This window comes from Acomys minous (genome assembly GCF_964271855.1).
Source record: "Acomys minous genome assembly, chromosome: 6".
Lineage (NCBI taxonomy): Eukaryota > Metazoa > Chordata > Mammalia > Rodentia > Muridae > Acomys > Acomys minous.
The window spans coordinates 105,701,657-105,718,593 of NC_140487.1; the positions used below are offsets into that span (position 1 = coordinate 105,701,657).

At 41.6% G+C, this 16,937-nt stretch overlaps 1 protein-coding gene across 3 annotated transcripts in view; it reads left to right on the forward strand.

Annotated features, from left to right (window-relative positions):
• PTP4A2 (protein tyrosine phosphatase 4A2) overlaps positions 1 to 16,326 on the forward strand; it is a 39,529-nt gene extending 23,203 nt beyond the window's left edge. For all 3 annotated transcript variants that reach the window (XM_084787190.1, XM_084787189.1, XM_084787191.1), the window contains exons 2-6: positions 4,756 to 5,448; positions 7,019 to 7,111; positions 11,820 to 11,950; positions 13,184 to 13,258; positions 14,031 to 16,326. In XM_084787190.1, the coding sequence (XP_084643316.1) occupies positions 5,353 to 5,448; positions 7,019 to 7,111; positions 11,820 to 11,950; positions 13,184 to 13,258; positions 14,031 to 14,139 (504 nt within the window). In that variant the 5' untranslated portion in view covers positions 4,756 to 5,352 and the 3' untranslated portion in view covers positions 14,140 to 16,326. The remainder of the gene's footprint in view (positions 1 to 4,755; positions 5,449 to 7,018; positions 7,112 to 11,819; positions 11,951 to 13,183; positions 13,259 to 14,030) is intronic.
• The last annotated feature ends 611 nt before the right edge of the window (positions 16,327 to 16,937 follow it).

Genomic DNA, 16,937 nt, shown 5'->3' on the forward strand with positions numbered 1-16,937 from the left:
TAGGTTATAGCGGAGATTCTGATTTTGTTTTTAAAACAGGTTTGCTTTGCATTCAATGTCACCTGCAGTTAATAATAGTTTAGCTGAAATGACAGGCACAAACTTCTGCTGTTGATGTGTAGTTGGGCTCTTGGGAGAAGGGTGGGACAGAGGCTCGCTTTTATCATGCATCTGTTAATTTTGATAGAACGTACTGTTTCTTTTGGCAGAAATTCTGTTGGAGCTCTTCAGTATTAAGAATTGAAAATCTAATAAGAAGTTATCATTATCCCTGGAAATGGGCCTTCTAGAATGAAGTGGGATAAAGCTTGTTTTGTTTGCTTAGCAGACAAGCACTGGAGACTAGGTAGAAAATTTAATGCTAGGACTGTAAGCTTTTAAGTCTGGCTGCTACTACAATGCAGGCCTTTTAGTGCTTCTACTCATCTGATACGCTTTAGCTGTGATAGCATTGAACGAAAAGATCCAGGTACAGGGTAGAATTGCCTTGTGTTTTGCTGTGCATCTATGCAAACCATTGTTTTGAATAGTTTCTTTTTCTTTCTTTCTTTCTCTCCTTTTTTTTTTTGAGACAGGGTTTCTCTGTGTAGCCTTAGTTGGCCTGACTATCTTTGTAGACCAGGCTGGCCTTGAACTCACAGAGATCCACCTGCCTCTGCCTCTGGAGTGCTGGGATTAAAGTTGTGTGCTACCATGCCTGGCTTGAATAGTTTCTTTAATTCTCTTTTCCTCATAGAAGTCATCCGTTGCAGATACTTGAAAAGTTAGACATGCACACAAAAAGAATGGACTTGAAGAATATAAGGGTACATCTAAAATTGAAAGAAAAAAAGCAACCAAGGAACCAGGAGATGTAGTCTTTTATGTGTGATTTGTTCCTAAATAATAGCATTGGTCTTAACACATTTTAAACTACTTGAACACGATCTTTTAGGTTTTTGCTTTTTGTTTTTTTGAGACAGGGTTTCTTTTTTTCTTTTTTCTTTTGTTTTGTTTTTCGAGACGGGGGTTTTCTGTGTAGCCTTGGCTGTCCTGGAACTCTTTGTAGACCAGGCTTTCCTCGAACTCACAGTGATCCACCTGCTTCTTGCTCCTGAATGCTGGGATTAAAGGCTAAAGGGGTGGGTCACCACACCCAGCGACCTTTTAATTTTAAAAAGGTCAGAATAGTTTAATCTCTGCATTTTCCCTAGCTCTGAAGCTCCTTGACTACACAAGGAGTGTTCTGTAAAATGTCTTGTGTAACCTCAGGTACCTGTGCTTGAGGTTACAGTTACAATTGAGAATTATAAGAGTAGTCATAATTTGAGACAGGTCTCCAGCCCTGATTGTCCTGGAACTCCTTCTGTAGAACAGGCTGCTTTTGAATTCACAGAGATCTGCCTACCTTTGCCTCCCAAGGCATAGGCCACCACCAGTTCAGCTCTTTAACTTTTTTGGCTTTTTGAGACAGGGTTTCTCTGTGTAGCTTTGGCTGTCCTGGACTAACTTTGTAGACCAGGCTGGCCTCGAACTCACAGCGATCCCCCTGCCTCTGCCTCCCGAGTGCTGGGATTAAAGGCGTGCGCCACCACGCCTGGCTCTCTTTAACTTTTTTTTGAGATAGAGTTTCACTCGGTAGCCCTAGCTAGCCAGGAATTTGCTTTGTAGAGCAGGCTGGCCTTGAACTCTTAATGATTTGGTGCCTCTGCCTCCTGTGCTACGCTTTTAAAGATGGGCACCACCAGGATTGGGCCATATTTTAGGAATGTTTTTGTGTCCGTGGTAATATCATATTCCATTTATAAGTTTTTTAGTTTGTGTTTTGAGATAGTTTGTGTTATCTTTGTAACCTTTGCTGCCCTGGACCCTGTGTAGACCAGGCTGGACTCAAATTCACAGCAATTCATCTGCCTCTGTCTCCCTGAGTGCTGGGATTAAAGGTATGCACCACCATGCCTTGCATATTCCATTATAAAATGAGAAAGTTTGAAAGTTTGTAGGTCCAGGTTTTCTGTATTTCGTTTTCTTCCCTAGATGATTTACCACCGATATATCTTTCATATTCATTCCTACCTGGTCACATACAGCCTTCATAGTTATTCTTCCTTTCAGTGCTGGGGATGGAACCTGAGGCCTTGTGGATGCTGGATGGGCCTTATATAACTAAAGTACACCTAGCACAAATATTCCTATTGTTACAATTTAACATGTTTTTTGAGACAAGGTCTAACAATGTAGCCCTAGCTGGCCTAGAACTTGGATTCTTATGCTTCTTCTGCTTCCCAAGTGCTGGGGTTCATAGCACTTGGGAAACAGAAGCAGAAAGGTCGTGTGCTGCTGTATCCAGCCTTTTAAATTATTATTATTATTTTTAATTTTTGCAGTGTTGGGCTATCAGACTCAAGGTTTTATGTCTGTTAGGCAAGCATGGGCTATATTTTCAGCCCTGAAACTTCAAGTAAGTTTTTAGTTATTGGTGACTTAATAGAAGAGGCAAGAAAAAGAACTTTTAGACCATGTCCCTCTTTCCAGAGACACTTAGGGTTTTATTGACACAGTCTGACTGAACAAGTTTGTAACAACATTTTAAATTGTTTCAAAGCACCAGGCTTAAAATAATATTATAGATGCTGCCACTTCTGATTTACCTTGTGAATAGTAATATTTGGAGAGGAGGATGCTGTGGGAATCTCTGACCTTCAGATAGCTCTTACTTTTTTGTTTTGTTTTTTCTCCTTGGCTGTCCTGGAACTCACTCTGTAGACCATGTTAGCCTCAAACTCAGAGATCCACTTGCCTCTGCTTCTGGAGTGCTGGAATTAAAGATGTGTGCTACCGCACCGCCGTGGCCACCACCCCCACCCTCACCCCCACCTGGTTTTTTTTTTAATGGGTTGTGCTTAACATGTATGTATGCAAGAGCCTTTGAAGGCCAGAAAAGGGAGTTGGATTCTGTGGAACTGGAGCCACTCTGTGTATGTGATGTGACGTTATCCATTCAGGCAAAAATAACCTGCATACCTAAAAATTAATAAATTAAAAAATATTTTTAAAGGTTTACTTTTATTATTACTTTTAGTCTAACTTGTGTATATGTGTGCTGGCTATGCACACCTGAGCTCAGGTGCCCTTAGAAGCCACAGGTTTTAGATCTCTCTGGAGCTGGAGTCACAGAATTGTGAGCTACCTAATGTGGATGTTCAAGTTGGGTCCTTTGCAAGAGCAGATTATCCTTTCAACCACTGAGCCATCTCTTCAAACCTAAACTTGTTATGCTTCTTAGATAGAGTCTTAGAATGAGGCCCTGGATGACCTGGGACTCTGTAGACTAAGCTGGGCTCAAATGTACAGAAATCACCTGCCTTTGCTTCCTAAGAAGTGGAATTAAAGGCTTAATGCCACCAAATCCAAATTTCTGGGAAAAATTATTTTCCTTAAATTATTTTTGATAGAGGATCTCACTATGTAGCTGTAACTAAGCTTGGCCTAAAAATTGGCATTCCTCTGTCTCTGCATCCTGAGTGATGAGATTACAGCCATTCCTTGCTGATTTGTACTCTTGGGGCAGTGATATGAAAAATAGTAAAAAGAATAAACTGGACTAGAGTTTGTACGAGTTGAGTCAGTAGACAATTGTGATACATTAAAAAACAAAAACCACATGGCCAACAGAGGACTTTAGACTGAAGGCCAATTAATTCACTATGTGACTTGAGGCAAATATAAATAACATTTATTCACCCTGTGTGTGTGTGCGTGTGGGTGGGTGGGTGTGGGTGGGTGAGTGTGGGTGTATGTGTAGGTGTAGACCAGACTTGCCTTGAACTTGCTGTGTAGCCAGGAACGATCTCAAATACCTGATCTTCCTGCTTCTACCTTTCAGGTGCTAGGAGTACTGGATATGTGCCACACCCCCATTTATGAGCTGCTGCCAATCAAACTAAGCTTACAAATGTTAGGCAAGCACTCTGCCAACCGAGCTATATTTCCAGCCCTGAAATTAACAATTTATTATATGTACAGTATTCTGCCTGCACACCAGAAGAGGACACCAGATCTCATTAGAGATGGTTATAAGCCACCATGTAGTTGCTGGGAATTGAACTCATGTCCTTTGGAAGAACAGTCAGTGCTCTTAACCTCTGAGCCATCTCTCCAGCTCCCAGTTTATAAAATTGTAAATAAATCAAATCTTTGAAGTAGAATTTTGTTACTTGTCCTCAGTCTGTTTACAGATAGAAACCCTATTTTAAACAAAGACTATATGTGAAAGATTGAACTATTGAAAGCTGAACGGTTAAAACAGTCCGTGGAAGGAATTTTCTTCAAGTACCCTTACTTTTTGATTCAAGACAGTCTCAAGACACTGATGGAAGAGTTAGAGATAATTGTAAGACTGGTGTTTAAGATCTTGTTATGAGGGGACTGGAGAGATGGTTCAGTGGATAAAAGCACTGTCTATTCTTCCAGAGGTCCTGAGTTCAATTCCCAGCAACCACATGCTCACAATTATCTGTACTGGGATCTGATGCCCTCTTATGGCATACTGGTGTACATGCAGATAGAGCACTCATACATTTAAAAAAAAAAAAAAAAAAAAAAAAAAAGATCTTGTTATGTATGCCCCCTTAGCCTAATCTTACCAGGTGTTAGTCATTTAGCATTTGTGACATTTGACCAAGCTTAGGCGGTCAGAGAACACATTCTTTCTTTAGGCTTGATATCTACTCTGTTCTTAATCTCACTTCATTTTACCTATCTTTTTCTCCCCAGGTTTTTCGTTGGAATATACGTTGCACATTTATGGCGATTCTGAGCGTGAGGGCAGACTTCTGCCAGGCTCAGCACAGCGTTTTCGCTGACAAGTGAGCTTGTGGGTTACATGTGCCATAATTAACATTGCCTTGAAGACTCTGGACACCGAAACTGGCCTGAGAAGTAGTAGGCTTTTTTTTTTAATTGCAAGCATATTTCTTTTAATGACTCCAGTAAAATTAAGCATCAAGTAAACAAAAGTGGAAAATAACCTACACTTTTAACTTGTCTCACTAGTGCCTAAATGTAGTTTAAAGGCTGCTTAAGTTCGTGTGTAGTTGGAATTTTTTGGAAGCTGAAGGTATCCATCTGCAGACATTGAGGCCCAAGTTGAATTTGGGTTCCAGTGGATTCTTAATACTCTGCCTGTGTTGAAGAGAGAAGCTTCATAAGGAACAAACAAGTTGGATAGAGAAAATAGTGATCAATAATAGGCATTTTAGTGGTCTTTTTAATGTTTTCTGCTGCGAAACATTTCAAGATTTATTGATTTCCCTCTCCCCCCATTTCCCCACCACATTCACACACGCACGCTCACACTTTTTATTTGCCATAATGAACCGTCCAGCCCCTGTAGAGATCTCTTATGAGAACATGCGTTTCCTGATAACTCACAACCCCACCAATGCTACTCTCAACAAGTTCACAGAGGTAAGATTGTAGCACAGTCTACTTTTGGGATTCATTTATAGCTAAAATCCTATTAAAATTAACAAATGCTTTTATAATCTAACTATGAATGTTTCTTTTCAGTTTACATTGGATTGAATTGTTACAGTTGAATTTTTAAAAGAATATTTATGGAATTTGGGGATACTATAGGTTATCTAGTACCTTTAATCTATATATTCTATGTTATAAGCAGTACTTTTGTCATTTGCAGTAATAAAGATCAACATTTATTGACCACAGTATGTACTCATCCTTGCAGTAGGCACTGAGCACTATTTGTGGTTTTTGTTTGTTTGTTTTGTTGTTGTTTTGAGACAGGGTTTCTCTGTGTAGCCTTGGCTGTCCTAGACTGACTTTGTAGACCAGGCTGGCCTCGAACTTACAGCATTCTGTCTGCCTCTGCCTCTCCAGTGCTGGGATTAAAGGTGTGTGCCACCAGGGTCTGGCTGTGTACTAGCTTTTTAAAAATGACTTTCTTTCTAATTTCAAAATTAAACTTAGTTTTTTAAAAAAGCAATAGATTTTTATTAACACAAAAATTAAAATAGGCAGCCAGTGGTGGTAAACACTTTTAATCCCAGCTTTCAGGAGGCAGAGGCAGGCATATCTCTGAATTTGAGCCCAGCCTTGTCTACAGAGCTAGCTAGTTCTAGGACAGCCAGGGCTACCCAAAGAAATCCTGTCTTTAAAAAAATAAATAAATCAAACCAAATCAACATACAGAAAAGTAAAACAAGAGACAGGCATTAATCCAACAATTGGCAGTTAGAGACAGGCAGGCAGATTCTGTAAAATAAAGGCAAGTCTGGTCTACAAAAATAGTTTCAGGACAGCCAGTGCTGTTGCACATTGAAACCCTGTCTTAAAGCTGGGCATGGTGGTGCACTCCTTTAATCCCAGCACTCTGGAGGAAGAGGCAGGTATCTGAAAAGCGAGTCCAGGACAGCCAAAGCTACAAAGAGAAACCAACCCCGTCTCCAAAAAAAAGAAGAATTCCTGTCATGAAAAACAAGCAACAAAAGCAAAATAAAACATTGATTTAAATACCTTAGGCTCCTAGATTTCTTCCCTGTGTATATTTATAAATATGCACATGTACGATTATAGTGCATATTTAATGTCTTTAGTGTTGCTTTCGTAGCTGTCATAGTATTCACTGTGTAGGTATGCCATCACTCCTTTAATCATCTTTTTTTGGGAGGGGGGATACTGATAAACATTTCTACCTTTTACTGTTCTGTCTATGGTGTGTAAGATGCTGTGTAAGCTGTCCTGTCTGTCTTTAATTACCTCTTTCTATGAAGTCCCAAGAATAGAATTTCTATATATGAACTTTTTAAAAAAAAGTTTTTGTCCTATGCTACTAAATTGCCCTTTGGAAAGATGGGTCTTTATTCCCACAAGGAGTGTGTGTCTTATGTTTTTGCAGTGAGATTGGTTTTGAGCTTTGCCTAAGAATGATACTGCATAGTTTAATTGTAATGGTATATTTCTCATCCAGGTTTCAGATTCCAAAAGCAAGTTCCCTGATAACCTTTTGTCTTTACAGGAACTTAAGAAGTACGGAGTGACAACTTTGGTTCGCGTTTGTGATGCTACATATGATAAAGCTCCTGTTGAAAAAGAAGGGATCCACGTTCTAGTGAGTGTCAAGGGTTTTTATTTGTTTCTAAGAATACACTGACACTTTCAAACACATATTTATGAAGCTTGGTTCTCAACTGTCAAGTTAGTAGGCAATTTTAATAGCAATCTTCTAGAATTTCTTTGGATTAATATGGGAGGAGCATTATTTATTGTGTCCTTGGAGTCTACAGTTGCAGTGTGGTTTCAACAGATGATGAAAGGCAAAATTGAGTGCATACTTATTTCTAAAACATGGAAATTGGGGGTTAGAGGGAATGAATGTCTCAGACAGTGGCGTGCTTGCTGTCAAGGCATGAGTACCTGAGGTAGACCCCAGCACACTGCAGGGTGGAGGCAGGCAGAGCGCTGTGAGTTCAAGGCCAGCCTGATCTACAAAGAGAGTCCAGGACAGCCAAGGCTACACAGAGAAACCCTATCTCAAAAAACAAAAAAAAGAGATTCTGTTTCAAAAATTTTTTTGAAAACCGGGGGATGGGGTGGGGTGGGGTTGGGCATTGCAGTGCTCAAGAAAGAGGAGGCTCTATGATTTCAGGGTCATTTCTGTCTACATAGTGAGTTCCAGGCTGGCCAAGGCTACAACAGTGAGGCCCTATTTCAAGACTCCCCTTCAGAAATAAAGTGGACAGTAGCTGAATAGGGACAACACCTGAGGTTGTTCTCAGACCCCCACATACTTGTAAACACAATGGGAAAATGTCAGTTTTGGTTTTGGTTTTTGTTTTTTTTTGAGACAGGGTTTCTCTGTTTAGCCTTGGCTGTCCTGCACTCACTGTGTAGACCAGGCTAGCCTCGAACTTAAGAGCGGTCCGCCTGCCTCTGCCTCCTGAGTGCTGGGATTACAGTTTTACACCACTGTGCCCAGCAAAAAATGTCATTTTTATGTTTGGGAGATTAATGCAATATTAGCTTTTGTTTCTATGCTACTAATTTGAATATAATAAGTTTCCGTTAGAAATATCTTCTGCAATTTTGTAAATACTAATCTATAAGTTACTTCATATTTTGTGGATAATTTGTGGAGGACAAAAAAAACCTAAGGGCTGAGAGAAGACGTCTTGGTACAGAGTAGTTGTAACACTGTGTAGATTTCTGAAGAGTTCTAGTAGGGCTAGCTCTAGTTCAGTTCAGTTTGAATACAAAGCCAGCATGCTAATTGCTTTCTTTACAGAAGAGACTGAGTTAAAACTCCACCCCTAGCCCCACTCCAAATCTAATCATTTAGCTCACAAAGAGCAGCTCTTAGAAATGAAACAACTTTTAAGTCTTTTGTGCTTTAAGGTCTTATGTGGCTTTGTGAGGGTAGTGTAGTAGGAAGAGCACTGGAGACTGTAAGTAACTGTGAGTTCAGGCCAGCCTGCTCTACAAAGTGAGTCCAGTGTAGTCAAGGCTACACAGAGAAACCCTGTCTAAAAACAAAACAAACAAAAAGTTTGTCTTTCTGTTTTGTTTTAAATAGCAGTGTCCAGATAAAATTAAGTGGCTAACTTAAACTTGAAGAAAATGAGACAGTTAACCTTTCTCACACAGATTTACACAGTAAAGAGGTTTGGAAAGTGTTATTCTGAGAGGATATTCCTCAGATAAAGACCTTTCCATACTTTAATGCTCTTGCAAGTCACGGGTGCATTGAGACAGGCCAGCTGATGGTGATGTCAGCAACATTAGTGTAGGTTCTGATAGTTCTAAATTATTTAATGCTTCTTTTTAAGACTGTTGCTGCATTGGTTTATGGCTACAATCTCAGCATTTGGGAAACTGAGGCAGGAAGAGAGGGAGCCAACTTGAGTTATATTTAAAAAACAAAAGAGCTGGGTCCTTGGGAGCAGAAGTAGCCAACCTGGTCTACATAAGGAGGGAATTCCAGACCAGCCAGGGCTATATATTGAGATTCTGCCAACAAAACAAAACAAACAACACAGAAAAAAACTGCTTATCAGTAAGGGTGATATGTTAACTACACTGTTTCATCCTTGTCAGTTTAAGGAAGTGTGAGAGGAAGTAAGCTCTCTACTAGGGTGCTTGTTTACAGTTCAGCTGTAGTGACAGGTGTTAGTAACATTGGCAAGCCCTTTAATTATGACAATTCAAACATAATTGGCTGTTGTGGCCAATGGGTTACTTAGAGTGTTCCACCGGTGCCAATAAGGGTTGCAGATCACTTCAGCACTCTGTTGCTTTTCTAGTATTTTTTTTTTTTTTAAGATTTATTTATTATGTATACAGTATGCATCAGATCACATTATAGATGGTTGTGAGCCACCATGTGGTTGCTGGGAATTGAACTCAGGACCTCCGGAAGAGCAGTCAGTACTCTTAACCACTGGGCCATCTCTCCAGCCCCGCTTTTCTAGTATTCTTAACCAGCCTCAGTACAATAATCTCTCAAGCTTTAGAAAAATTTCTCATTTAAGAGTGTGAGAGAGTGCATAGACTGACGACTTCCTGTTTGTGTCAGGTTATTAGGAAGTCTTGCCTAGATAGCAAGGAAGATTAGAAACAGTGATGTGCTGTAGAGTAAATGCAAATAGAGCTGAAAGAAAACTAAGATTGATCTAGAAGAGAAAGGGAGGCTGGATGTGTTAGTGGGTAGTGGTGCATACTTTTAATCCCAGCAGTGGGGAGGCAGGGAGAATCTCTTGATCTCAGTGAGACCCTGTCAAGTCACTAAAAAAAGGGGAGGGGGGCTTAGCAGATATTTCAGCACAAGCCTGTAATCCGAGAACTTGGGAGGTGGAAGCAGAGATTCAGAAGTTCAAGATCACCTTCAACTTCAAGGCCAGCCTAGGCCGCATGAAACCATAAAAAAGAAAAGAGGCTACTTAACAGTCTCAGGAGCCTGTCATCGATACTGTCCTTACTAAATGAGATATGTGTAATTTGGGCAGAGGTTAAATTCCCCCCTTCTAATTTCATGCAGGCAAAGAGGATAACATTTTTTTTATTTTTGGATGATTTCAGAAAGCTCTTTTTTATTATTTATTTATTTATTTATTTTGAGACAGGATTTCTCTTATGTAGCAGCCCTGGTTGTTGTGGAACACACTTTATAGACCAGGCTGGCCTTGAACTCAAAAAGATTGACGGCCTCTGCCTCCCAAATGCTGAGGTTAAAGGTGTATACCACCACTCCCTGATAGAAAGCATTTAAGATATAATGCTGTCACCAGGCGTGGTTGCACACGCCTTTAATCCCAGCACTCGGGAGGCAGAGGCAGGTGGATCGCTGTGAGTTCGAGGCCAGCCTGGTCTACAAAAGGAGTCCAGGGCAGCCAAGGCTACACAGAGAAACTCTGTCGGGGGGGGGGGGGGGAGGGGGGGTATATGCTGTTGTCTTAGGGTTTTTATTGCTGTAAAGAGACATCATGGCTGTGGCAACTTTAATAAAGAAAAGCATTTAATTGGGTCTATCTTAGTTTCAGAAGTTTAGTCTGTTGTCATGGTGGGAGCATGCATGGCAGCATGCAGGCAGACATGGTGCTGCTGGAGGAGCTGAGAGCTCTACAGCTTGATCCACATGAAGCAGAAGGAGATTGTGTCACAGTGGCCAGACTTGAGTTTATAAAAACCTCAAAGCCAGAGCTGGGTGTGGTGGTACACACCTTTAATCCTAGCACTTTGGAGGCACAGGCAGAGGATCTCTGTGAGTTCGAGGCCAGCCTGGTCTACAGAGCGAGTCCGGGATAGCCGAGATAACACAGAAGAAACTCTGTTTTGAAAAGCTTAAAAAATAAAAATAAAAAGACTTCAAAGCCTGCCTCCACAGTGACACACTTCTTCCTAAGCCACACACCTGAACAAGGGCACACCTCCTAGTAGTGCCACTGCCTGTGGCCAAGTATTCAAACACGTGACTCTGTGGGGGCAATGCCTATTCAAATCACCACAATAGCCAGGGGAAAGAGTTCTTACTGTGCTTATGACGAGACCATGAGACTCTGTCTGGCACATGTTACCAGGTGGACGTAAAGCATGTTAGCAGAGGTTGTCCTCTCACTCGGTCTCAGCGTTAATAGTTGTCTCTATTCTATCTAGTTGCTACTCTAACCATACAATGTCTGGATCTGTGACACAAAGATTGTGGGTTAAGATAGGGCTAGGAGTGTGTGGTCAGTGGTAGAATGCTTGCTCAGTGTTCATAAATCCCTAGGTTCAGTTCAAAATATTTGTGTGCGTATGTGTCTTTCTGTCTTTAGATGTGTGTGACATTTATTATATTTCATTTGAGAAGACTTATTTGACAATTCAGATTTTGGTATTGGATACTTTTTCAGCAGTGATCAGGATTGTGTTAGTATAGGTGTGTGAACTGGGCAGTGGTAGTGCACGCCTTTAATCCAAGTGTTTGGGAAGCAGAGTCAGGAGAATCTCTGAGTTCGAGGCCAGCCTGCTCTCCAGAGTGAGTTCCAGGATGGCCAGGGCTACACAGAGAGACCCTGCCTGGGTGGTGGTGGGGAGATGGGGGAGGAGAGAATAGCTGGGAGTAGTTGCTTGGTGGTAGCTGACGCCTCTAATCCCAGCACGTGGGCGTCAGAGGCAGGCAAATCTTTCTGTCTTTTGGGATAAAACAAAAAAGGAATAGGTGTAAGTGATGTAGTTAATTCAGTTAAGCTTGCCTACCCTGGCTACTATTTTCAGCTCCTTTGTATTAGGAAGTTAGTCCCTGAGAACATACCAGTTTAATGTAAGAAGTCATTTCTTTTCAGGATTGGCCATTTGATGATGGAGCTCCGCCCCCTAATCAGATAGTAGATGATTGGCTAAATCTGTTAAAAACCAAATTTCGTGAAGAGCCAGGTTGCTGTGTTGCAGTGCATTGTGTTGCAGGATTGGGAAGGTAAGAAGTCTTTTTCTGATTTCATTGTTATATCTAAGTAAGCCAACTAAAAATTTCACCAAGTAAAAATGATACTAAGTCACTGGAAAGGAAATGAGGAAATGCCAGTATAATAAGCTCTCGTAAGAGCCGTTTGTATTGGGGTTGTTTCTGATTCTAATGCCATACTGCATGTAGTGAGGGTCCCTGCCCCCGTTTCAAGAAATAGAGATTGAGGTCATTAAGTGGGCAACAAAATTAAAATCATTTCAGAGATTAAATTACCTGTATGTGGTTGGGTTTGGATTCAAAGGGAAGTTAATAGGTAGAAGATTACTTTAAACTCTTAGAGGCGTGTGGGCAGTAAGACTTGACTGATTTAAAAGCTGTTTTCACTGAGCATTGCTTATGATAGTGTTTTTATGCTTTGATCAACAGCAGGTTAAATGCCAATTTATGGTGTGCACTGTAACTCAGAATATTACTGTGAGATGCCATTGCGTCAAGGTGGTGGTGACGAGCCATTACCTCTACTTAGTACTTTAGTATAGCAAGGTTTCTTCATGAGGTTGGAAGTTTCACTTCTTCTCTAGAAGGCTAGTGGTGGTATGAGGCCTGCTGGGCTGCTTCATTTCTAGTACCTGTCTCAGTTAAGTAGTCAGAGGTAGTGCTCTATTAATAAGTTTTTAAACACTTTCTCTTGCTAGGTGGTGGCGCACACCTTTAATCCCAGCACTGGGAAGGCAGAGGCAGGCGGATCTCTGTGAGTTCCAGACCAGCCTGGTCTACAGAGTGAGTTCCAGGCCAGCCAGGGCTACACAGAGAAACCCTGCCTTGAAAAAACAAAACACAAGAATAGAGAAGCCAAGTATAGTGTGCGTGAGGCAGAGGCAAGGACTGCTAGTAAGTATGAGGCAGCTTGCTCTATCTAGTGAGACCTTGTCTCAGAAGAAAACATTAGCTACCGAGTTGGAGGGGGAACGCTTGAGAACATTCTCTCCATTCATTCATTAGTTTGTTTATTTATTTTGGAGCCAGGGTCTCTCCATTTTGTAGTCTTCATTGTCCTAGAACTATGTAGACCAGGCTGACTTTCAACTCACAGAAATTCACCTGCATCCAAATGCTGGGATTAAAGGCTTGTGCTACCACACCCACCACAAGCTCAAGTTTTAGTGTGTAAGCTTTCAGTTAAAAAATGTCTTTCGATTCTAAAGGCTTGTGGGTACTTAGATGGATGGCCTCTCTCTGCAGGGCTCCTGTGCTGGTTGCACTTGCACTGATTGAATGCGGAATGAAGTACGAAGATGCTGTTCAGTTTATAAGACAGTGAGTATGAAGTTGTGTGTTCAGAAACTCCAAGTGGGGCTGTTCATGAGGAGGAGGTTGTAGAAAGGCATCATTTGGGATCTGCAAGAACTGGCTGGTTTGGGCTTAAAATACTGTTTGAAGATAGAAAGATTAAGGCAAGTGACAAAGACTTAATACCATGGGTTTGTGGATTGTTCTTCTAATTGAGATATCAAATTTAGGCATGACAGTACATGGCTGGATGTCCTCTTGCCAGTCCTCTCTGTGTATTCTTGGCTGTCCGAGACTCACTTTGTAGGCCAGGCTGGCCTCGAAGTCGCAGCAATCCCCCTGCCTCTGCCTCCTGGATGCTGGGATTAAAGGTGTGTGCCACCACACCTGGCTTTATTTTTATTTTTTAAAGCATCCTAAATACTTGTTTCTCATTCTGATCTGATGACTCTGTTAATCTAATAGGGTTAGATTAGTAGGTGTTCAAAACTCTGCTGCTCTCTGATAAATTACATTGACAGGCAGAGGCAGGCGGACCTCTGCATTTGAGGACAACCTGGCTTATACAGGGATTTCCAGTATAGCAAGGTGACACAAAGAAACTCTGTCCTGAGGACCCCCCTTCAAAATCACAGATGTGGGCCATAGCACCTAGCTTTGTTTCAACGTGTTAAAACAGTGTGGGGAGCGTGCAGGTTCCCAGCTGGGAGAGCCCGCAGGAAGGCATTGTGCTACACAGCACAGGTCATAGGCGCACAGCTCCTTGCTGCATGACAGTGGACTCTTCTTGTACTTTCAGAAAAAGAAGGGGAGCATTCAATTCCAAACAGCTGCTCTACTTGGAGAAATACCGACCTAAGATGCGATTACGCTTCAGAGATACCAATGGGCACTGCTGTGTTCAGTAGAAGTAGAGGAAGGCTGGCTGGATCGTGGCGTTAGAGGGAACTCTTTGGTACCTGGAAATGTGAATCTGGAATCTTACCTGTGTCATCAAAGTTGTGATGGATTCAGTACTCCTCAACTCCTAATGATTGAGCAGAAAGCAAACGATAAAGAAATCCCTCTATAACACGAATAAAATGTTTAAGAAAAGAAAAAAGAAAGGAAAAGGGATTAATTTAGTGAAAGATGATTTTGCTCCTAGTTTTGGAGTTTTGATTTCTGCCAGGATTGAATTATTTTAAAATCTCCTGTGTTTTTAAGCTTTTTCAAAATAGATGTCTGAGGAAAACCAGCAGAATATTAACCAGTGTGGAGCCAGTTGATGGGGAGCACACACTTCCATTATGCTTGGCACATAGGTCTCCTTTTGGTGGGATTTGGGGGAAATCGGTTTCCCCATCTTCTCTTTCTTCCTGCCTCCCTCCCTTCTGATACACGTAGACAGACTAGAGAGAAGCCCTTTGCTGTAGGTGTGCGTGTGTCTGGCAGCCTTAAGCCCACATGGGCACTTTTAGGAAAAAAACAAAAAACAAAAAAAACAAAACAAAAAACCCAAAAAAACAAAAAAGAGAAAACAAAGAAAAGGCAGTGGCGCATATATTATATAATGCAGGTGGTTTTCAGTCTATTGATGATGGGTGTTCATGTTAGTTTCTTCCTCACAGTCCTGATCTAAGATTGTGGTGTGAAAGCTAGTCAGGAGCCGTTTGGTAAATGGTGAGGAAGTGACATCCTAAAGAGGAGTCTGTCTCCTGTAATTTAGCTGAGAGAATCCTTTTCTCCCAACAGTGAAACAAGTGGGCATCAGAGACTATTGAAGAGAAGAGACTTAACATGCTTCCACAGCTGTAGAATTGTAGGCTGTGGGTTTGCTATCTAACGATGTCATGGAAAAGCGGTATCTTAAAATTGTAGGACTGATTTCAGAGGAGCAGCAGAACATTCAGTGTTTTGGTCTTGAGAATTGCCTGTGGTGGTTCCCAAATCACCCTCTGTATGTACAGTTCAGTGTAACCACCGATCACCTTGTTATTGGTAGATTCTTCTGAGATTAAAAAAGGAATCAAGGTCAGAACCAGCAATGTGTAGCAAGTGTGTGCCTGGGCTGTAACAGGGTGGAAGAGTAATGGCAGGCAGCCCAGTGAGTAGCAAAGGGGGCTGTATGCTCATGGCATCATGTGGTAGCAGTTTGTGGGTTCTCTGCTCAGTGTTGATACAGAAAAGCTGTTTCCTTATTAGCAGAAGGCAGTTGATCAGGCTATGATGACAAAGCAAGTGGAGGGGCATCTCCTGGGACTCTGGCCCTAAATGTTCCATACTTGACAGTCCCCTGCTACTCAAGCCTTGAGTGCAGGCCTGCAGTCATCTTGTCCCCCTGGAAATGTGTTCCGCGGAGCCATGAGCTTCCCGTTCTGCTAGTGTCAGCTGGGCCAGTAGGATGGATGACCTCTCACTGATGATGCTTCAGACATTGGCGGCTTTATGAGTTGCGTGTTTACTGTTGCTGGAATTGTTCTGATTTTGACAAAATGGAAATATGTAGAATCCTTCCTGCCTTTTCCCAAAAAATGGAAAATAATGCTTTTGACATTGTTTCTAGAATTTTAAAGTAAAAAATGATGATACAATCCAAAATTCTCTTACTTCAAAACATGACGATAGATTGCTTTAACATAGACTCGGATCGAAACACCTTACCCTCTAGGTGTAGATTGACTGTTGACTCCAGGGGTTCTGATCAGTAACAGCAAAACCTTTCCACTTGACATGCTCAAAATTGGGGGTGGGGTGTGCGTACATTTGTGTGTCAGCCCAAGAGCTCCTGTGAGGGGATATGCATGCAGGTGTCCATCAATATCAGTGCCTGCCTGAGATAGAATTACATTCCTGTTCTGTGTGAGGAGAAAGGTGTATAAAGCAACATAAAACAGCCCTCATTTTGTTTTAAATAAGACTAATGTTAATTGTTCTCAGAACTGGACCTTTTCCCTCAAAATTAAAGCTATTCTTTTTCTTTTGGATTTATTAAAGTCTTGCTGACTGAAGCCGGTTGACATGTGAGAGAGATGCTGGACTGATGGAAGGCGTGCAGCCTGATCTAAAACCAAACCCTGAACCCTTTTAAAAACAATAAAACATATTTTACATGCTCTTTGTGCATTTATTCCCCACCCTGAAACTGAGTATTTTATGTTTGCTCTCCTTTCTCTGCTTGGTATTTTCAAGGCAGTGAAATCACAGTTATTCAGTAAGGTTGTACCTGACCATAGTTATGTACAATTATCACATTTTCTGGTTCAGTTCTTGGGCACAACAGTATAGGCATTCAGCATCTCATTTCAAGGAATTTGTTTTTGTCTAGGCTTTACAATCTTTCTTTAAACATTTCCCTCTTGGCTTTTCCAAGACAGGGTTTTTCTGTATAGCCCTGGCTGTCCTGGAACTCGCTCTGTAGGCTTGCTGGCCTCAAACTCAGAGACTGCCTGCCTCTGTGTCCTGAGTGCTGGGGTTAAGGGTATGCACCACCACCCGCCCAGCTCTTTAAACTCTTAAAGAATTAACTGCTTTATCATAGAATTTCTCTTTAGTCACTGGTAAGCCAGATACATTTATGTACTAAGGTAGGGCCTTAGTCTAAAGGAAACAAAGTTACAGTGGGCAGAAGCTGGATGTGATGGTGAATAGCTTAATCTCAACGCTCCAGCTGGGGAGACAGGGTCTGGCAGTTCAAGGCTGCCCTGGGCTTTATGGCAAGACCCTG